At 48.7% G+C, this 22881-nt stretch overlaps 1 protein-coding gene across 2 annotated transcripts in view; it reads left to right on the forward strand.

Moving 5' to 3' along the window:
* Positions 1-228: 228 nt before the first annotated feature.
* The window catches only part of SEC14L5 (SEC14 like lipid binding 5), a 65441-nt gene continuing 42788 nt past the window's right edge, over positions 229-22881 (forward strand). For both annotated transcript variants that reach the window (XM_065536810.2, XM_005591164.5), the window contains exons 1-2: positions 229-495; positions 1207-1314. In XM_065536810.2, the coding sequence (XP_065392882.1) occupies positions 1252-1314 (63 nt within the window). In that variant the 5' untranslated portion in view covers positions 229-495; positions 1207-1251. The remainder of the gene's footprint in view (positions 496-1206; positions 1315-22881) is intronic.

A 22881-nucleotide genomic window follows, 5' to 3' on the forward strand; every position in this document is an offset into this window, starting at 1 on the left:
TCATTCCCGAGGCTGAGGCCCTTGGGGGCGGGGACTTCCTGAGGTGTGACCAATCTGGAGAAATGATTGAGCTGCGGGCGTGGTCAAGCAAGATACATGTAAAATAAGGGGCGGGGCTAGAACCGGGCGGGGGGGGAGTTAGTCTGGGGCGGGGCCAGAGTGGGGCGGGACCAGTTAGGGGGCAGGGCCAACCTGGGCGGGGCCATGGCCAGGGACGTGGGCGGGGCCAGGCCAGGATCTCCGCTGTCCCGGGTCCTGGAGAGCTCTCCGCTCGGCAGGTCTTTCTCCCGCCCCTCCGGCCTTCCACGGCTGTCCTGGCCGCAGGGTGTTCAAGGCGGGACGCCCCAGGCTAGGGAGCCGCGATCGTGCCCCGCCTCAGGCGCTGCGCTCCGGGCCAGGCGGCCGCGGGAGCCCGTAAGCGCTCAGCTCCCGAGCCGGGAGGGCTTCCAGGGCACTTGCCCTAGGCTGCGTTCCCGAAGGCTCCCGAGGGCAAGGGTGAGCAAAGCTGCGGGGACCTGTGTGTGCATGCGTGTGTGAGTGTCTCTACGTGTGTGTACGTGTGTGTGCATGTGCGCTCAGGTGTGTGTGCGTGTGTGCACGTCTGTGCACACCAGGGGAATTGTGTGTGTGGAGTTGGGCAGGTGCGTGTTTCAGGGAGCTGGATGTGTGTGCAAAGTTGGAGGCGTGTGCAAAAGCAGTCCCGTGTGGGAGGGAAACCTGCGTGTGTGCATGTGTGTGGCAGAGACAGTCCCTGTGAAATGTGGTGAAGGCTGTGTGTGTATGTCAGGGTGTCTGGGAGGAAAATGGGAGGGCAGGTGCAAGGAGACTTGGGGGTGGGCGACTGTGGCAAGCTGCGGGGTGCATGCGTGAAGGGAACCGTGGGAGTGTAAGAATTGCAAACGTGTGTGTGTCTGTGTGGGTGGCAGTGAGGCTTCTGGGGGCCCTCAGTGTGAAGAGGTGGGGGTAGCGGAATGTTTGGGGGTGCTGACTGCTCTTGGAAGGCTGAGCGTGGTCTGGGACCATGGCTAATGATAGGGAAGCTGTTGGGGCTTGGCCTGGAGTAATTGGGGGTCATATCAGCCTTCTCACTTTGAAGGCTGGGGAGCTGTGTGGGTGGGGCCAAGGGGTTGCCCCTTACACTTGGTGGGTGGTGTCCCTGCTTCCCGAGGTGGGAATTGCGACCTCACCAATTACCCCTCGCCCCAGGCTCCGTGCACACCTGGTGACTTCTGTTGGTGCTCCAGCGTGAACATGGTGCAAAGATACCAGTCTCCTGTCCGAGTCTACAAGTACCCGTTTGAGCTGGTCATGGCGGTGAGTGACTCCTGATTCTTGGGCCCCCCGTGTGACAGTTGGAGGGACTTGAGATCAGCTATGTCGGGAGGAAGATGGAGCTCCTTAGACTCCCAGATCAGAAGGAATTAGTGAGCTACTCAGCTGACCCGGTGGGTTTAACTTCTAACCAGTGACCTCTCTGTCCGACCATCCTATCCTCGGCCCAGTGACCGAAACACAGTCTTTCTTCCTTCTCCTTGTTGAAGCTGACCTGCTCCCTTACTTTAGACTCTCCTGAGAGAAAACAAAGGTATCAGGGGCCAAATCACTGCCATCGTTTCATATAATGGCATATCACAGTGATAAATGGAATCGTGGTGATAATGACAGCAGCTGTTCGTTGAATGTTTACAGCACTGTCTTAACAGATGATGTTTCTTCCAATTCTCAATAGCTGTTATTATTCCCATTTAACCTCCATGAAACTGAGACTTTGACAGGTGAAGAGATGACGCCAAATTCTGTATCTAGGAAGAGGTGGAGTCGGGGCTCAGATCCCCACAGAGGAGACTCTAGAACCTCACATTTAACCACAGAGACCTCTTGCTCACAGACCCCCTTCCCTACCCTTCGAGGAAGCTGATACAGGGAGGAGAGAGAGAATGAGTGGGTAGGTTTGCTTTGTGATGTACTCTGTATTGTGCAGCAAGTCAGTTGGAGGCCTAGAATTGGCTGCCAGATCCTTGGCCCCCTGGATCACTGGTCTTTGCACCCTGGGGACAGAAGCTGGAGGTAGGTGGACGTGGAATTCCTTCTTGGCTCCATCCCTCTGCCTCTCAGCACTTCACTTCCCTGCTCGGTAACACAGGGACAATGCTATGAGGTTGCCAGGAGGAGTAAATTAGATAATTCTTGGTGCTCTTGGCTGTGTGACGGGCACACAGAAGGAGCTCATGAAATATGCTATCCCTGTTACTACACTGATGTCTTATAAATTAATGTATTGAAAGTGTAAGAAACATTAGCATCTACCCCTGTCTGTCCCACCCCAGCACTGACTGCTTAACCCCAGCCTTCTATCCAGGGACTTTCATATCTCTTGGTGGCTGTATGTGTCTGTGTGTCCAGTCTTGTCTTATTCTATGGATCTACATGCATATAAGTTTATTATCACACAGAGGATTTAAAAGCATCACTGAAATCATCCACATACGTTGTGCTGTTACACGCAGATGGTTTTAGGACAGTGAAGAGGCAGGAACTGGCTTAGGTTCATATTCTAGCTCCCCGATTGACTAGCTGAGTGACTGTGGGGCAAGTTGCTTCACCTCCATGAGCCTCCACTCCCCATCACCAAAATGGGAATCTCCTGGGTTCCAAATCCTGGCGTCATGCTGTGGGTTGAATCAATGTGTAGAAAGCTCCCAGTACAGGGCTGATGCAGATCAAATGCTCACTGAGATCCAGCTATGATCGTTACTGTTTTTGCCTGTGGCTGTGTAACTTTGCTTCTGTGTAATGGAAGTGGAACACCAGGGGATGGTGAAGAGATCCAGGGATGTGAATTCAGATGCTTTAGGGTTCCGCTGTGCTCTGCCATGCTCTGGTAATATGTCTTTAGAAAGTTGCTGAATTTAGGCCGGGCGCGGTGGCTCACGCCTGTAATCCCAGCACTTTGGGAGGCCGAGGCAGGTGGATTACAAGGTCAGGAGATCGATATCATCCTGTCCAACACGGTGAAAACCCAACTCTACTAAAAATCAAAAAAAAAAAAAAAAAAAATTAGCCGAGCGTGGTGGCGGGCACCTGTAGTCCCAGCTACTCGGGAGGCTGAGGCAGAAGAATGGTGTGAACCCAGGAGGCGGAGGTTGCAGAGAGCTGAGATTGCTCCATGGCACTCCAGCATGGGTGACAGAACGAGACTCTGTCTCAACAACAACAACAACAACAAAAGTTGCTGAACTTTTCTGAGCCCCATTTTCTTGTATTTTTTCGAGACTGAGTCTCACTCTCTTGCCCAGACTGGAGTGCAGTGGCGCTATCTTGGCTCACTGCAACCTCTGCCTCCCAGGTTCAAGCCATTCTCGTGCCTCAGCCTCCTGAATAGCTGATATTACAGATGCACACCACCACGCCTGGCTAATTTTTGTATTTTTAGTTGAGACAGGGTTTCATCATGTTGGCCAGGCTGGTCTCGAACTCCTGACCTCAAGTGATCCACCTGCCTCGGCCTCCCAAAGTGCTGGGATTAAACGTGTGACCCACTGCACCTGGCCCCCATTCATATAGCCTTAAGTGCTACATTCATGGGCATGGCTTCTTTTCTTTTTCTTTTTCTTTTTTTTTTTTTTTTTTTGAGACGGAGTCTCGCTCTGTTGCCCAGGCTGGAGTGCAGTGGCCGGATCTCAGCTCACTGCAAGCTCCGCCTCCCGGGTTTACGCCATTCTCCTGCCTCAGCCTCCCGAGTAGCTGGGACTACAGGCGCCCGCCACCTCGCCCGGCTAGTTTTTTTGTATTTTTAGTAGAGACGGGGTTTCACCATGTTAGCCAGGATGGTCTCGATCTCCTGACCTTGTGATCCGCCCGTCTCGGCCTCCCAAAGTGCTGGGATTACAGGCTTGAGCCACCGCGCCCGGCCTCTTTTTTTTTTTTTTAATTATACTTTAAGTTCTAGGGTACATGTACACAAAGTGCAGGTTTGTTACGGATGTATACATGTGCCATGTTGGTGTGCTGCACCTGTTACCTCATCATTTACATTAGATATATCTCCTAATGCTGTCCCTCCCCCCTCCCTCCACCCCACGACAGGCCCCAGGGTGTGATGTTCGCCACCCTGTGTCCAAGTGATCTCATTGTTCAATTCCCACCTATGAGTGAGAACATGTGGTGTTTGGTTTTCTGACCTTGCGATAGTTTGCTCAGAATGAGGGTTTTTAGCTTCATCCGTGTCCGTACAAAGGATATGAACTCATCCTTTTTATGGCTGCATAGTACTCCACGGCGTATATGCGCCACATTTTTTTAATCCAGTCTGTCATTGATGGACATTTGGGTTGGTTCCAAGTCTTTACTACTGTGAATAGTGCCACAATAAACATATGTGTGCATGTGTCTTTATAGCAGCATGATTGGGTATACGGCATGGCTTATTTTCAAGTGCAATGATTGTAAATACTTTTGAGAACCCTAAACATGACAAGTTAAGTTGGCATTTATTAAGCAAATGCAGTCGATGGTTTTCCATCCTATGGTTAATGTGTCTCAGCTTCGTGGTAGAGAACCATATGTCCCTGGACTGTCAGAGAAGGGTGGGGACAGTTTCTCTCTTCTTATGAATGAATGAACAAATGCTTGGGTCTTAGAACATGTGAGCTGCCAGAGCCTTAAACTAAGAGTGATTATTTATGTTTATCGACCACATATTGTCACTTAGTAGGACTGGACCCTGTGCGAGGCAAACACACACACACACAGTCACTTTCCATCTGCATGGCAACCTTATGAGGCACATATATTCATCCCCATTTCACAAATAAAGAAAATGGGGGCTGGGCACTTATTCGTAGAGTAAGACAGGACTGGACACACCATCCTGCACTCGAGCCTGGGCAACAGAGCAAGACTCTGTCTCAAAAAAAAAAAAAAAGAAAAGAAAAAGAAAAAGAAGACAAAACAACAGAAAAACTACATGAATAGCACTAGTAATGTACTTGCATTGCCTTTGTTGGGTATGTTAAACACATTTTGTAAGCTTCATGTTCCACAAATGAAGGCAGAGCTCCATTTACTCCCTTCACTGTTGAGTTTCTAGGTACTGACACCTGTGGGTAGAGTGAAAAAAAGGCTTTCAAATCTTTATTATCTGGGGCCGGGTAAGGTGGCTTATGCCTGTAATACCAACACTTTGGGAGGTCAAAAAGGGCAGACCACCTGAGGTCAGGAGTTCGAGACCAGCTTGGCCAACATGGTGAAACCTCATCTCTACTAAAAATACAAAAATTAGCTGGGCATGGTGGCAAGCACCTGTAATCCCAGCTATTCGGGAGGCTGAGACAGGAGAATCGCTTAAACCCAGGAGGTGGAGGTCGCAGGGAGCCGAGATCGTGCCATTGCACTCCAGCCTGGAGGAAGAGTGAAACTCCGTCTCAAAAAAAACAAAAAACAAACAAACAAAAAAACAACTTATCTGTACCTGCCTTAATTTAAGTCATTTGTATTTTTCAAAGGGACTGCCACAACCGTGTCATTCTATCTTCCATACAGTCCTTTTCTGTGAAATGTTCCCAAGCCACAGCAACACTGCCAACAAAGCCACTTTGCCGACTGTTTACAAAACATTATTGTCCCCAAAATAGCTGCATAACTCAACATAATTTGCACACTGTGGAGGCACAAAAGGGGTTTTCTATACTTAATGTTTGTCTTTGTTTCTCAGTTAAACACTTGCCCTCAGTTTGGGTCAGATGCCGGGGAAGTTTCAGATGAACTCAGCTATTTTCACTGCATCCGAGTGACCAGAAAAGCTGGGCTTTCAGTTTTTCTGTTTAACAAAATTGACTTCAGAATCAAAATGCCCCGGCTTCTTCAAAAGTCCACTGACAATGACACAAATGACTGAAACTGGGCTTGAGTAATTGATTACAAAATTGTGCTTTGAGGTAACCTTTCGAGACCTGGCTATAAAATTTTTTTTTAAAGTAATACTCTCACTTCAAAAATTTGTCTAGTCAAATAAATGGAGATTTCTCTCCAAATCCCTTCCCACAAATTTTGCTTCTAAAGGGAAGTATTCTAGGGGATCTTTCCTTCCCCCAACTTTTTTTTTTTAAGACGGATGCTCACTCTGTCACCCAGGTTGGAGTTCATTGGCATGATCTTGGCTGACTGCAACCTCCACCTTCTGGGTTTAAGCGATTGTCTTGCCTCAGCCTCCTGAGTAGCTGGGATTACAGGCGTGCACTACCCCACTCGACTAATTTTTGTATTTTTAGTAGAGACAGGGTTTCACCATGTTGGCCAGGCTGGTCTTGAACTCCTGACCTCAAGGGATCCATCCACCTTGGCCTCCCAAAGTGCTGGGATTACAGGCATGAGCCACCGTGCCCAGCCTTTTACTCTCTTTTTTCTTTCTTTTTGAGACAGAGTCTTGCCCTATTGCCCAGGTTGGAGTGCAGTGATGCAATCACGGCTCACTGCAGCCTTGAACTCCTGGGCTCAAGCCATCTTCCTGCCTTAGCCTCCAGAGTACAACCTTAGCTGGGAGAACAAGCATGCGCCACCATGCCCGGCTAGTTTTTAGATTCTAATATATAAAAATTTATATATACATTTATAGAAATGAGGTCTCACTATATTGCCCAGCCTGGTCTTGAACTCCTGGGCTCCTCCCACCTTGGCCTCCCAAGGTACTGGGATTACAGCCATGAGCCACTGTGCCCAGCCTTCCTTTCTCTCTTGATAGCATTCTGTATCACTGGGTTCAAAACAATGAACTTTCATTACCTTGGTAAACAGAGAAAAACAATTAAGACAATGGAGGCAGCTGGAGTATCCAGTGTTGGAGAGGGTCCGTCAGTCCTTTGAATGCCCAGGTCCCAGAAGGTGTGTGGGGTGGTGGTGTCTTTGTGGAGGTCCTTGCACAGAGGACACAAAGGCTTAGGGTGTGGGGTCAGGTAGCCTGAGTCCTGAAGACCATGCTCTGCCCAGCCCATTGTGAGTTGAGTCTAGGTTATTTGTCTCTTTTCCCAAGTGGGTGGTGAAGAACCAGGGCCGGGCGTGGTGGCTGATGCCTCTAATCCCAGCACTTTCAGAGGCCAAGGCAGGCATATCATGAGGTCTGGAAATCAAGACTATTCTGGCCAACATGGAGAAACCCCGTCTCTACCAAAACTACAAAATTACCCAGGTGTGGTGGCACATGCCAGTAATCCCAGCTAGTCTGGAGGCTGAGGCAGGAGAATCGCTTGAACCTGGGAGACAGGTTGCAGTGAGCTGAGATCATGCCATTGTACTCCAGCCTGGGTGACAGAGTGAGACTCCATCTCAAAAGTAAATAAATAAATAAATAAATAAATAAATAAATAAATAAGTAAAGAACCAGACCCACAGGCTCTATCTCTGCTCTAGGCCTCAGCACATTCCCCGATTCTTCTTCACTCCTGACCTCAGGTGATCCGCCCACTTCGGCCTCCTGAAGTGCTGGGATTACAGGCGTAAGCCATTGCGCCCAGCATCATCTTCTTTTTTCTATCTTTTTTTTTTTTTTTTTGAGACGGAGTCTCGCTCTGTTGCCCAGGCTGGAGTGCAGTGGTACGATCTTGGCTCACTGCAAGCTCTGCCTCCCGGGTTCCCACCATTCTCCTGCCTCAGCCTCCCTAGTAGCTGGGGCTATAGGCGCCCGCCACCACGCCCGGCTAATTTTTTTTATTTTTAGTAGAGACGGGGTTTCACTGTGTCAGCCAGGATGGTCTCAATCTCCTGACCTCGTGATCCGCCCACCTCAGCCTCCCAAAGTGCTGGGATTACAGGCGTGAGCCACGGCGCCCAGCCTACTTCTTTTCACGATACAGGGTCTCACTGTCACCCAGGCTGGGGTGCAGTGGCATGATGTTGACTCACTGCAACCTCTGTCTCCTAGGCTGAAGAGATTCTCCTGTCTCAGCCTTCATGGTAGCTGGGGTTATAGGTGCCCACCACCCCGCCCAGCTAATGTTTGTATTTTTAGTAGAGATGGGGTTTCACCATGTTGGTCAGGCTGGTCTCCAACTCCTGGCCCCAACTGATCTGCCCACCTTGGCCTCCCAAAGTGCTAGGATTACAGGTGTGAGCCACTGTGCCCGACCACCATAATATATTTTTTAAAACTACCTCATTGAGGTGTGATTGACACATAAAAAGCTATATGTCTTTAATGTACACATCTTGAATGTGTCTGGCGATAAGAAGACACCTGAGTGTACAATGTTTTTAAGGTTCATCCACATCTTAGCATGTATAGATTCTGCCTTTGTTTTTATGGCTAAATAAATATTTCACTGTGTATGAATAGACCACATTTTCTTTATCATTCATTAGTTGATGGATATTTAAGTTGTTTTCAATTTGGGGGGACTATTATGATTAGTGCTGTTATAAATATTTATGCACAAGTTTTTGTAGGAACATATTCTTTCAAAAGAAATCTCTGTTGTGAATGGTGCTGGTTATTCAATGGGTTTTTGAAGATTCTATTTTACATTTTATTTAAGGCCAGTTGTGGTGGCTCACGCCTGTAATGCCAGCACTTTAGGAGGCTGAAGCAGGAGGATTGCTTGAGCTGAGGAGTTCTAGACCAGCCTGAGCAACATAGGGAGACCCCATCTCTACAAAAAATAAAATAGTAGCTGGGTGTGGTGGTGCATACCTGCAGTCCTAGCTACTTGGGAAACTGAGGCAGGAGGATCACTTGAGCCCAGGAGATTGAGGTTGCAGTGAGCTGTGATGTTGCTACTGTACTCCAGCCTGGGCAACAGAGTGAGACCCTGCCTCAAAAAATAAAATTAAGAAAAAACTTTAAAAATGTTAAAAAAAATATTTAAACTCATACATAGCACTGAAGTTCCAGTCTCTGTTTTTTTCTTTTTTTGAGACGGAGTCTTGCTCTGTCACCCAGGCTGGAGTGCATGGCATGGTCTCAGCTCACTGCAACCTCCACCTCCCAGGTTCAAATGATTCTCCTGCCTCAGCCTCCTGAGTAGCTGGGACTACAGGTGCCCGCCACCATGCCCAGCTGAATTTTTGTATTTTTAGTAGAGACGGGGTTTCATCATATTGGCCAGGCTGGTCTTGAACTCCTGACCTCAGGTAATCCACCTGATTCAGTGTCCCAAAGTGCTGGTATTACAGGCATGAGCCACCGCGCCCGGCCCCAGACACTGCTCTGAGTCTATTCACTTATTAAGTCCTCATAGCCACCCCATGAGATGAGTTCTGTGGGTAGCCCATTCGACAGAGGAAGAGACTAAGGAGAGGTTTATCCAAAGCTCCAAAGCAAACATGTAGCAGGCGGGGACTCAACTTCAGGCAGTTCGGTCCCAGAATTTACACCCCAACTACGAGCTCTACCATTTTTCAGAGCTGGATGGAAGATCTGAAGTTACTGGGGTGGCGTCTCGGCCAAGTGCATGGTCCCAGCAGAAGCAGTTACCATCAGGATGCCTTTACCCCTTCAGGACCCTGCAAAGGAGAACACAGCCCAAGCCCACAAACCCTGGCCCCTGGCACACCGGCCCAGCCCGGGACTGTTTACTCAACGCTACCTGTGGCCAGCACTTTAGGCCAGCTCAGAGGCAGGTCAGTTATAGCAGCCTGATCTGTAGCAGAAGAGGAAACTAAGGCTCAGCAAGGTCCAGGAGACTGTCCCTCAGTGACCAGTGTTTATAGTCCCACAGAGCCACAAACCGGGTGACTTAGAACAACATAAGTTCGTTGCCTCTCTGTACTGGAGGCCGGAAGCCTGAATTCAAGGTGTGGGCAGGCCCACACTCTCTCTCTCTCGAAGGGGATCTGCTCCTGGCCTCTCTCCCAGCCTCGGGCAGTTCCTTGACTTGGGGCAGCAGAACTCCAGTCTTCACATGGTGACCAGCTGTGTCTAGATTTCCCTTGTTTATAAGGACACCAGTCATATTGAATTTATATGGACAAGCCAATGGCCTCGCTTTAACTTGATGTCTTGTAAAGACCCTATCTCCAAATAAGGTCACGCTCACAGGTACCAGGGCTTAGGACTTCAACATATCTATTTTAGGGGATACATTTGACAGCTGGGATTTGAACTCAGGGAATCTGACCCCACAGCCAGCGCTCACAGCCAGACTTTCCAGATTCTGGCTCTGACTTTCATGGTTTTTTTTGGACAGAGTGTTGCTCTCTTGCCCGGGCTGGAGTACAGTGGCTCTATCTTGGCTCATTGAAGCCTCTGCCTCCCAGGGTCAAGCGATTCTCCCACCTCAGCCTCCTGAGTAGCTGGGATTACAGGTGCCCGCCACCATGCCCGACTAATTTTTGTATTTTTAGTAGAGACGGGGTTTCGCCGTGTTGACCAGGCTGGTCTCCAACTCCTGACCTCAAGTGACCCCTTCCCTTCCCTTTCTCTGTCTCTATTTTATTTTATTTTATCTTACTATTTCTTTTTTGAGACAGGGCTTGCTCTGTTACTCAAGCTGGAGTGCAGTGGTGCAATCATGGCTCACTACAGCCTTGACCTCCTGGGGGTCAAGTGATTCTCCCATCTTGGCCTTCTAAATAGCTGAGACCACAGATGTTCACCACCACACCTGGCTAATTTTTTTTTTTTTTTTTTTTTGAGACGAAGTTTCACTCTTGTTGCCCAGGCTGGAGTGCAATGGCACTATCTCAGCTCACTGAAACCTCTGCCTCCTGGGTTCAAGCGATTCTCCTGCCTCAGCCTCCCGAGTAGCTGGGATTACAGGCATGTGCCACCACACCCGGCTAATTTTGTATTTTTAGTAGAGACGGGGTTTCTCCATGTTGGTCGGCTGGTCTTGAACTCCCGACCTCAGATGATCCACCCGCCTTGGCCTCCCAAAGTGTTAGGATTACAGGCGTGAGCCACGGTGCCCAGTCACACCTGGCTAATTTTAAATAATATTTTTGTAGAGATGACCTCTCCCTATGTTGCCCATGCTAGTCTGAAATTCCTGGGCTCAAGCCATCCTCCTGCCTTGGTCTCCCAAAGTGCTGGGATTACAGACATGAGCCACTGTGCCTGGCCTTGACTTTCCATAAACATCTCTGCACCAGCAGCAGTACTGTGGCTTTAAGAATGACCTCGGCCGGGCGCGGTGGCTCAAGCCTGTAATCCCAGCACTTTGGGAGGCCGAGACGGGCGGATCATGAGGTCAGGAGATCGAGACCATCCTGGCTAACACGGTGAAACCCCGTCTCTACTAAAAAAAAAAATACAAAAAATTAGCCGGGCGAGGTGGCGGGCGCCTGTAGTCCCAGCTACTCGGGAGGCTGAGGCAGGAGAATGGCGTAAACCCGGGAGGCGGAGCTTGCAGTGAGCCGAGATCGCGCCACTGCACTCCAGCCTGGGTGACAGAGCCAGACTCCGTCTCAAAAAAAAAAAAAAAAAAAAAAAAAGAAGAATGACCTCGTACCCTTTTGTCCAGCCACTGCCCAGGTGCTCCTGTGGGGCCCCAAAGCCCAGTAGCTCTGGGTCATCTCTGTTTTGCAAACCTAAATAAGGAAGATGGCTTGGAGTAGAATTTCCTAAGCAAAAGGCTTTTCCTGTGGAGGAAGGGTTGTGGAGGTGAGGTTCTGTCCCTCAGCAATTAAGTGTTAAAATATTTAAAGACCTGGCCTTGTTGTATTGATAAACAGCTTGTAATTTAGCCAATGCATTGTTAACAAGAAGCAGCCTGTGAAGGTAAATTATTGTGGCTTCAGCCAAAAGCAGTTACAGTTGGATTCGTTGTTATGGACGTAGTTTTAACAAAGCGGCAGGGGCCTTCTTTAAATGAGTTTAAATTAGCTCCCTGGAGCCCGTCATCTGATCCTGTTGCTAACAGATTAAGGCAAGCAATGTTTCTACCTTGAGTGCTGCTCTGATTTGGGCTGGGAGAACAGAGGTGATCCACTGCCCTGCGGAGTGGTCTTCTGATTTCAGAGGATCCAAAATAAGTGTAAGGCCCTCATTCATTCGTTTCTGTGTGCATTTATGTATGCATTCATGCATGTGTACATTCCACAAATAATTTTTGAGTTTCTGCTGTGTGCTAAAGGCTGTGCTAGGTGGCTTCCTAGTACTTTTTTTTTTTTCCTCCAATGTTAGATGCTTAAATGTGCACCAATCTAGTACTTTTTTTTTTTTTTTTTTTGAAACAGAGTCTTGCTTTGTTACCCAGGCTGGGATGTATTGGTGCGATCTTGACTCACGGCAACCTCCACCTCCCAGGTTCAAGCAATTCTCCTGCCTCAGCTTCCCAGGTAGATGGGATTACAGGCACAAGCCACCATGCTCGGCTAATTTTTGTATTTTAGCAGAAACAGGGTTTCACCATGTTGGTCAGGCTGGTCTTGAACTCCTGACCTCAGGTGATCGACCCACCTTGGCCTCCCAAAGTGCTGGGATTACAGGTGTGAGCCACTGTGCCCGGCCTGATCTAGCACTTTTTGAAATGCATCCTTATTCTGTTCATTTCCTTGTTTACATGGAATTTGCTTGTTTACTTGTTTATATGGGTATTTTTCATTAAGGGAAGCTCCAGGAAGACAAGGCTGTGTCTGCCTTGTCTGGTTCTTTTTCTTTTCTTTTTTTTTTTTGAGAGAGGTCTCAGGTTGTCACCCAGGCTGGGTTGCAGTGGCACGATTACAGCTCACTGCAGCCTCGACCTTGGAGGCTCAAGCGATTCTCCCACCTCAGCCTCCCAAGTAGCTGGGACTACAGGCACCACAACCACGCCAGGCTAATGTTTATATCTTTTGTAGAGATGGGTTTTTACCATGTTACCCAGGCTGGTCTTGAACTGCCTGCCTCTCAAAGTGTTGGGATTACAGGCATGAGCTACTGCACCTGGCCCATCTGGTTCTTTGGATGTGGTTCCTGCCCTTATGCAGCCCCCAGTATAGTCTATTGGGGGAGGGGGTGACAGGCGAATGCCATGTAGAACCATTCGTGATGGGGAATAACAGGGCATTGTAGGAACACAAAGAAGGACCCTTTGGAGGCCATAGGAGGGTCGTTTGAGCCAGCCAGGCTGAGAGTTGTGGGGAAGCAGGGAGTTGGGAGGTGGGGGGTGTTGGGCAGGGTTTAGCCTATGCAAAGGCCAGTGGAGCAGAACTTGTCTCTCAAAGAAGTGAACTAGCTCAACTGGACCCCAGTGCAAGTTAGAAAGTGGCTGGCAGCGTCGTCAGGGGCCAGGAAGCAGAGGGGTTGGAGGTCCAGAGGCATTCCTGAGACGCTTGGAAAATGTAAAATAGCGTTTCCCCTCTGTGCAAGATCCTGACATACCATGTAAATGTCAAGCTGCTCTGGGCTGGCCTCGCTAAGTCATCCGCCCTCCTGGAGCTGTCAGGGTCACCAGCTGATCCTAGGAGTCCCCGGGCCCCACTCTTGACGTGTGGGTGAGACTCTGCAGTGGGTTTGTGCACACATGGGTGGCACAGGCTGACGTTCTCCCAGTGCCGGAGAGGCCAGGCGTTCTGAGGATGAGTCCTCACGTGGAGGGGACACGGTTTCCCAGCCCAAAGGTACATCCAAGTGTGCAGAAGCAGGAACCAGTAAGAACTAGACCTGGCTGGGTGTGGTGACTCACGTCTGTAATCCCAGCACTTTGGGAGGCCGAGGCAGATGGATCACGAGGTCAGGAGTTCGAGACCAGCATGGCCAACATGGTGAAACCCCGTCTCTAGCAAAAATACAAAAATTAGCTGGATGTGATGGCATGCGCCTGTAGTCCCAGCTACTCGGGAGACTGAGGCAGGAGAATCTCTTGAACCGGGAGGCGGAAGTTGCAGAGACCAAGATTGTTCCACTACACTCCTGCCTGGTGACAGAGCGAAAAAAAAAAAAAAAGAAAAGAAAAAAAACAAACTAGCTGACTTTGGTCCTATTGCAGCCATGGGATAGGGAACTTGTTAAAAAACAGGCAAAACTGGCTGGGGACAGTGGCTTATGCCTATAATCTTAGCACTTTGGGAGGCTAAGGTAGGAAGATTGTTTGAGCCTAGGAGTTTGAGATCAGCCTGGGCAACATAGGGAGACCTTGTCTCTACAACAATTTAAAACATTAACTGGGCATGGTGGTGTGTGCCTGTAATTCCAGCTACTTGGGAGGTTGAGGCAGGAGGATCAGTGGAGCCCAGGAGGTCGAGGCTGCAGTAAGCCATGATCTTGCCACTGCACTCCAGCCTGGGTAACAAAGCAAGACCTTGTCTCAAAAACAACAACAACAACAACAACAGCAACAAGAGAAAAAAAAAAAACAAAAAACAGGCGAAACTCTCCCTCTCCAGCTTTGTTCATGGCTGATTCATTGTTCAATCCCTGTGGATAAACCCTGTTCTGACAACTGAGGGGAGTTACTCATTTATTCACCTGCCCAATAAGCATCTTCCAGAACCTAGCTCTCTCAAGGCAGAGCTTTGGGCTGTGCACCTGCTGATGTCCCCTGGGAGTGTAGACGTAGGTCCACTCACTCTGAGACTAGGGAGACCAGTACTTATGTGACTTAATTTCCCAGGGATATATAGAAAGATGGTTCCATTTTCCTATTTTATTTCCCTGGCACTTGGCCATTCACTCATTCCTTCCTTCTTTCATTCATTTGACAAATATTGGCTGAATGTCTACAATGTCCCAGGTGTTGTATAAGGCACTAGGGAATTCAGTGGTAAATGAAACCTACATAGTGGCATTGCAAAAGTAAATAAACAAACACAGACATAACGTCCTATTCCAAACCATAACGAATGCTTCTGATACAGTTGTAGACCATCTAGGAGGTGGCTTATTCTTTTTTTTTTTTTTTTTTTAAGTGCCCAGGCTGAAGTGCAGTGGTGCAGTTATAGCTCACTACAGCCTCAACCTCCTGGGTTCAAGCAATTCTCCCTTCTCAGCCACCTGGGTAGCTGGGACTATAGGTGCCACCAAATATGGCTAATTTTAAAATATTTTGTAGAGTTAGGGGTTTTACTGTGTTGCCCAGGCTGCTCTGAAACGCCCGGCTTCAAGTGACCCTCTTGCCTTGGCCTCCCAATGTGCTGGAATTATAGGTGTGAGCCACTGCACCTGGTCTCACTCTATATTTTTTTTACTGTGATGAAATACATGTAACATAAATCTTACCATTTTAAGCGTCTTGAGTGTACAGTTCAGTGGCATAAGTACATTTGCATTACTGTGCAACTGTCGGCACCGTGCATCTCCAGAACCCCTTCATCATCCCAAACTGGACTCTACCCATGAAACGCTAACTCTCCACTCCCTGCTCCGCACTGCTCCTATTAGCCACTATTCTATTTTCTGTCTCTGCAAATTTGACCATTCTAGGTACCTCACAGAAGAGGAATCATACAATAGTTGTCCTTTTGTGTCTGGCTTATTTCACTGGAAACAATGTCTTTCAGGTTCAGCCGTGTCTTGGCAGGTGCCAGTGCCTCACTCCTCTTTAAAGCGGAATATATACGTCATTGTATGACTCCCTCACCTTTCATTTATCCATTCATCTGTTGATGGACACGTGGGTGGTTTCCACCTTTTGATTATTATGTAAATGATGCTGCTGTGAACATTTGTGTACAAATATCTGTTTCAAGTCCCCATTGGTTTGCTCTTGTCCATTAAGAAAAAATCAACTATGTGGTACCTGGCATTGTCCCTTTAATTGTTGCAGCAACTCCAGAGCCCACACTCTTAATGGCAGTGCCATGCTATTGTTCATTCATTCATCCCGTAAATGTCTATTGAGTGGTGACTATGTGCTAGGCATTTTTGCAAAGCACTGCAGATTCAGGGATGTCAGGGGCTGATGATGCTACTTCCGCAGTTGTGATGCATGAAGGAATAAAACAGGCCCAACTGAGTCAGCATCCTTTTCCTCTTTTTTTTCTGAGAAAAACTGAGCCTCAGAAAGGTTGCTTTGAGGACATCCAGCTGCCAGTGGCAGAGCTGGGGTCCCTTGTTGACCCTGTGCTGTGTCTCTGCTACTCCCCCAGGCCCCGCCCTTGTCCTCTCACTGAGTCCAGGTGCCCTGGCTGCAGAGGTTGTTCTGACCCTGTGTCTCCATCTCATGTGTGTCCCAGGCTGGCTTTGCTGGGATGAGCAGTGGCTTTTCAGCTCCAGGGCCATCTGGGTACAGCTGCAATGATGGATTGTCTGCAACAGTCATCTCAGGGCTTCCGGAACAGTGTCAGCCTGGTTCTGCCAGGCCCACTTCCCTTCATCAGCTGGGTGACACTGCTGCCATTGGGTGGCTGATGACTCATTCCAGCTCTAGTTGAGCACCCCTACTAAGAGTTGGGGGGTCTATTTCATGGCACAGTATTCAGAAGTAAAAAGGAAGGAAGCACTGATGCATGATGCAGCAACACGGATGGCCTGAAAACATTGTGCTGAGTGAGAGAGGTCAGAGGCGGAAGGCTGTGTCTTATGTGATTTCTTTTCTTTCTTTCTTTCTTTCTTTCTTTCTTTCTTTCTTTCTTTCTTTCTTTCTTTCTTTCTTTCTTTCTTTCTTTCTTTCTCTCTCTCTCTCTCTCTCTCTCTCTTTCTTTCTTTCTTTCTTTCTTTCTCTCTCTCTTTCTTTCTCTCCTTCCTTCCTTCCTTCTTTCTTTTCTTTCTTCTTTTTTTTTTTTTTGAGACGGAGTCTCACTCTGTCGCCCAGGCTGGAGTGCAGTGGCCGGATCTCAGCTCAGGTTTATGCCATTCTCCTGCCTCAGCCTCCTGAGTAGCTGGGACTACAGGCGCCGCCACCAGGCCCGGCTAGTTTTTTGTATTTTTTAGTAGAGACGGGGTTTCACTGTGTTAGCCAGGATGGTCTCCATCTCCTGACCTCGTGATCCGCCCATCTCGGCCTCCCAAAGTGCAGGTATTACAGGCGTGAGCCACCGCGCCCGGCCTCTTTTTTTTTTTTTTTTTGTCAGAGTCTTGCTCTGTCGTCTAGGCTGGAGTGCAGTGATACAATCTCGGCTCCCTGCAACCTCTACCTCCCGGGTTCAAACGATTGTTGTGCCTCAGCCTCCTGAATAGCTGGGACTACAGGTGCATGCCACCATGCCCAGCTAATTTTTTCTGTTTTTGTTAGAGATGGGGTTTCGCCATGTTGACCAAGCTGGTCTTGAACTCCTGACCTCAGGTGATCTGCCCAACGAGGCCTCCCAAAGTGTTGGGATTACAGGCGTGAGCCACCTCACCAGGCCTTATATGACTTCATTTCTAGGAACTATCCAGAGAAGGGAATACATGGACACAGAAAGTGGATGAGTTGGATGAGTAGTCATCTAGGACTGGGGTGGCACGGGAGCGGGTGAAGATGGGGGTGACTTCTAAAGGATACAGGGTTTCTTTTGAAGGTGATAAAAATATTCTGGATTAGGTAGTGGTGATGGTTGTAAGTTCATGAATGTACTGAATAAAACACACTGGACTGCATACTTTATATTTTATTTTTTGAGACAGGGTCTCTCTCTGTTACCCAGGTTGGAGTGCGGTGGTAGGATCACAGCTCACTGCAGCCTCAAGCCATCCTCCCATCCCAGCCTCCTGAGTAGCTGGGACCACAGGCACGCACCATCATGCCTGGCTAGTTTTTTATTTTTTTGTAGAGATGAGGTCTTGCTATGTTGCTCAGGCTGGTCTTGAATGCCTGGGCTCAAGCGATTCTCCCACCTCGACTTCCCAAAGTGCTGGGATTACAGGGTGAGCCACCATGCCTGGCCTGACTTGCATACTTTAAAAGGGCGAATTATATGATATGAGAATTATATATTTTTTAAAATTTATTTTTAAATAGTTTTTGGGGTACAGCTGTTTTTTTGTTTGTGTGTGTGTGTGTGTGTTGTTTTTTTTTTTTTTTTTTACATGGAGAAGGTCTTTAGTGGTGATTTCTGAGATTTTAGTGCACCTGTCACACAAGCAGTGTACACTGTGCCCAATGTGTAGTGTTTTATCCCTCACCCCCCCAATCTTCCCCTCCCATGTCCCCAAAGTCCATTATATCATTCTTATGCCTTTGCATCCTCATATATATATATTATATATATATGTATATATTTGAGATGGAGTCTCACTCTGTCACCCAGGCTGGAGTGCAGTGCTGTGATCTCGGCTTAATGCAACCTCTGCCTCCTAGATTCAAGCGATTCTCCTGCCTCAGCCTCCTGAGTAGCTGGGATTACAGGTGTGTGCCACCATGCCTAGCTAATTTTTGTATTTTTAGTAAATATGGAGTTTCACCATGTTGGCCAGGCTGGTCTCGAACTCCTGACCTCAAGTAATCCGCCCGCCTCAGCCTCCCAAAGTCCTGGGATTAGAGGTGTGAGCCACCGCACCCACCTTGCATCCTCATATCTTACCCCTCACTTATAAGTGAGAACATGTGCTATTTGGTTTTCCATTCCTGAGTTACTTCACTTAGAATAATGACCTCCAGCTCCATCCAAGTTGCTGCAAGAGACATTATTTTGCTCCTTGTTGTGGCTGAGTGGTGTTCCACGGTGTACATACACCACATGTTTTAAATCCACTCGTTGGTTGATGAGCGTTTAGGTTGGCTCCATATTTTTGCAATTGTGAATTGTGCTGCTATAAACATACATGTGTATGTGTCTTTTTCACATGACGATTTATTTTCCTTTGGGTAGATACCCATATTTCAATTTTTTAAAAAAAGGGTTGGGGGAGGTGAGTAGGTTGATATTACATCTGTACTGTGGTCCCCTAGACTTGCATGGGGAAGGAAAGGGGTTGACAGGGAGACTCCTGAAGAGAATGACAGGGGATGGGGGCACCTTACTCAGTGGCTGCATAGTGGCCAGGGCCCCAAATCAGGTCTGCAGAATAGAAAAGGGAAGGGAAAGCATCGGGCTGGAAGATGTTGGTGCAGTTGGGATATTCTTTCTGCATTCTTACTGGACGTTTTGGGGTAAGTGGCATTCCAGCTTCCTTTGAATTTGGATGAGGAAGAGCAGGAAGGAAGGAAGGAAGGAGGGGAGGAGGGATCATCTCTCAAGTGATTAGCAGAAATAGCTTTTTGTACTTTATAGAATCTCACTCATTTTTAAAATTTAAATTTATTTAACAAATGGCGATGTAGAACGAACCATGTGCCAGGCACTGCTCTAAGGACATTACATGAGCTGACTCCTTTATTCCTCTAACAAGTAGCAAAGTAGCTACTTTTTTTTTTTTTTTTTTTTTTTGAGACGGAGTCTCGGTCTGTTGCCTAGGCTGGAGTGCAGTGGCCGGATCTCAGCTCACTGCAAGCTCCGCCTCCCGGGTTCCCGCCATTCTCCTGCCTCAGCCTCCCGAGTAGCTGGGACTACAGGCGCCCGCCGCCTCGCCTGGCTAGGTTTTTGTATTTTTTAGTAGAGACGGGGTTTCACTGGGTTAGCCAGGATGGTCTCGATCTCCTGACCTCGTGATCCGCCGGTCTCGGCCTCCCAAAGTGCTGGGATTACAGGCTTGAGCCACCGCGCCCGGCCTTAGCTACTTTTTTTTACCGCCCCCCCCTTTTTTTTTTTGAGACGCAGTCTTGCTCTGTGGCCCAGGCCGGAGTGCAGTGGCCTGATCTCAGCTCACTGCAAGCTCTGCCTCCCGGGTTCACGCCATTCTCCTGCCTCAGCCTCCCGAGTAGCTGGGACTACAGGAGCCTGCCACCATGCCCGGCTAGTTATTTTTTTTTGTATTTTTTAGTAGAGATGGGATTTCACCGTGTTAGCCAGGATGGTCTCGATCTCCTGACCTCGTGATCCGCCCGTCTTGGCCTCCCAAAGTACTGGGATTACAGGCTTGAGCCACCGCGCCCGGCTTTTACTCCCCCTTTTATACAGAAACGAATTAAGGCACTGAGAGCTTGATGACTTTTTCACACAACTGATGAGAGGCAGAGCAGAGATCCCACTCCAGACCCCAGAGCCCACTCTCTTAAGCGCAGTGCTATGCTGTTGTTCATTCATTCACCCTGTAAGTGTCTACTGAGTGTCGACTATGTGCGAGGCATTTTGCAAATCACTGCAAATTCAGGGATGTCAGGAGCTGATGACCCTACTTCAGCAGTTGTGATGCCTGAAGGAATGAAACAGGCCACCTGAGTGCTAGTTGGGAGGTTCTATGATTATTCCACTTTACAGATGAGAGAGGGGTTACCCAGCCTGGAATTGGGCAAGTCTGGGTGGGAATTCAGGGCTATTTAGCTCGAGCCTCCCATCTCCACACGCTAATTGTGTCAATATGGATTTTGCAGGATGGGGACCCATAAGAGGCAGCCCTGACTGGTCCCTGCCTGCCCTGCTGTGGCCCTGCAGCTGTGGGCCCTGGGCTTTGAACCATCTCCTTTTCTGAGCAGGCAGGCTTGGATGTCCTCTCCAGCTGCCTGGCAGAAGGGCTGTAACTGAATGCTTCTGTGGCCTTGTGTCCCTGAGAGCGCCAAGCCATGTGTTTGTTTAGCAGGGAGTGGCTCAGGTCTCATTTGTGGGTGGTCAAGCCAACTTTAGGGACAGGAGTCAGCAGCTGAGGCTCTTAGGCAGGGGCAAAACTAGTGGTGTGAGCCGGTTTCCAACACAGAAAAGTCCTGTGAGCTGTTTGATCCTCTAGGACCCTGGGAGGTACCAAAGGCACAGGGGCCAGGGCCTGTTTGGTCTCTGCCAGGGCCTTTCACAGGGTATGGTGCCCAAGGCCCACAGTTTCTCAAGGGTCACAGCAATGTCTAACAAGGAAAGAAAATAAACGTAATAATTCCAGAATACAAAAAGAAACAAAAAGCCACCAGGCGTGGTGGTTCATGCCTGCAATCCCAGCACTTTGGGAGGCTGAGGCAGGCAGATCACTTGAGATCAGGAGGTCGAGACCAGCCTGGCCAACATGGTGAAACCCCATCTCTACTAAAAATACAAAAATCAATCGGGCATGTTGGTGGGTGCCTGTAATCCCAGGTATTTGGGAGGCTGAGGCAGGGGAATCTCTTGAACCCAGGAGGCAGAGGTTGCAGTGAGCCGACATTGTGCCATTGCCCTCAAGCCTAGGTGAAAGAGTGAGACTCCATCTCAAAAAAAAAAAAAAGAAAGAAAGAAACCTGCAGAGTTAAAATGAACAAATGTTGAATTAAATGCCTACCAAGGGCAACTTCATGCCAGGCTGTCGTCTGGACCTCAACTGTGATGAGCTCATGTATATGTAAATCACGGAAAGTGGATGCATTTTAATATGTGTGATGTGATTGCCACGGGTAGGGCCCAGGACCTGCGAAGGCCTCACAACCATCCTGCGAAGAGAGGTGCTCTATAACCTTCCGGGGCTCCCTGGTCCCTTCTAGGTAAGGTCCCTACCCACTTGGCAGGCAGGCATTTGAATTTTATTCAGCCAGTGTTTTTATTTTATTTTATTTTGTTTATGAATTATTATTATTATTATTTTGAGATGGACTCTCTGTTGCCCAGGCTGGAGTACAGTGGCATGATCTCGGCTCACTGCCACCTCCTCCTCTCAGGTTCACGCCGTTCTCCTGCCTCAGCCTCCTGAGTAGCTGGGATTACAGGTGCACATCACCATGCCCGGCTAATTTTTTGTATTTTTAGTAGAGATAGGGTTTCACCATGTTATCCAGGCTTGTCTTGAACTCCTGGCCTCAAGTGATCCACGTGCCTCGGCTTCCCAAAGTGCTGGGATGATAGGTGTGAGCCACCGTGCACGGCCTTTATTTTATTTTTTAAAGAAACAAGATCTTGCTCTGTCACCCGGGCTAGAGTGCAGTGGCATAATCATAGCTCACTGCAGCCTTGACCTTCTGTGCTCAAGCGATTCTCCCGCCTCAGCCACCGGAGTAGCTGGGACTACAGGTGCATGCCACCACACTTGGGCAATTTTCTTATTTTTAAAATTTATTTATTTATTTTTGAGACGGAGTCTCACTCTGTTGCCCAGGCTGGAGAGCAGTGGCACAGTCTTGGCTCACTGCAAGCTCCGCCTCTGGGGTTCAGTCCATTCTCCTTCCTCAGCCTCCCAAGTAGCTGGGACTACAGGCGCCCGCCACCATGCCCAGCTAATTTTTTGTATTTTTAGTAGAGACGGGGTTTCACTGTGTTAGCCAGGATGGTCTCGATCTCCTGACCTCGTGATCCGCCCGCCTAAGCCTCCCAAAGTGCTGGGATTACAGGCGTGAGCCACTGCGTCTGGCTAATTTTCTTATTTTATGTAGAGATGAGGTCTCACTATTTTGCCCAGGCTGGCCTCGAACTCCTGGGCTCAAATAATCCTCCTGCCTTGGCATCCCAAAGTGCTGGGATTATAGGTGTGAGCCACTGCACCTGACCTCAGCCAGTGTATTTTAATATCGTCTCCAAGTCAGATGCAGGAAGGGAATCTCCGGGCAAAGAGGCTGGACCCTCAGAGGTGCCCACGGTCAAGCTGGGGAGACAGACACATTTTCAAACACATGGGGGACTGCCCGAGGAACAGGGGCAGAGGAGGGTCAGAACTGGGTTGAGCGTGAACTGAGGGTATGAACCAGGCTTCCGTCCTGTGTGGGAGTGTCTTGGGTGCAGGGCTGTCCCTCAGAGATCAAGGCACTATTTGGTTCTAGAAGTAATGCAATGCACCAACCCCATGGTCTGACTGCAAGGGCGTCCAATCGCAGCTTGATCCCTCACAAGCTGTGTGACTATGGGCAAGTGACTTAAACTCTCTGAGTTTTGGCTTCTCCATCTGTCCGATGGGGAGGATGAGCACTACCTACTTCTTCGGGAGCAGCACATGGTACGCAGTGAGCCCAGTGTATGCCTCGGCTATTGCTGTCACTGCAATGATGATTAGGCTTGGGCAGCTGAAAATTGTCCAAATGTGTCCTTTTGGTACTCATCGGCACCTTGTGGTCATCCAAAATGAACGGA

The sequence above is a fragment of the Macaca fascicularis genome, chromosome 20, assembly GCF_037993035.2.
Source record: "Macaca fascicularis isolate 582-1 chromosome 20, T2T-MFA8v1.1".
Taxonomy (NCBI): domain Eukaryota; kingdom Metazoa; phylum Chordata; class Mammalia; order Primates; family Cercopithecidae; genus Macaca; species Macaca fascicularis.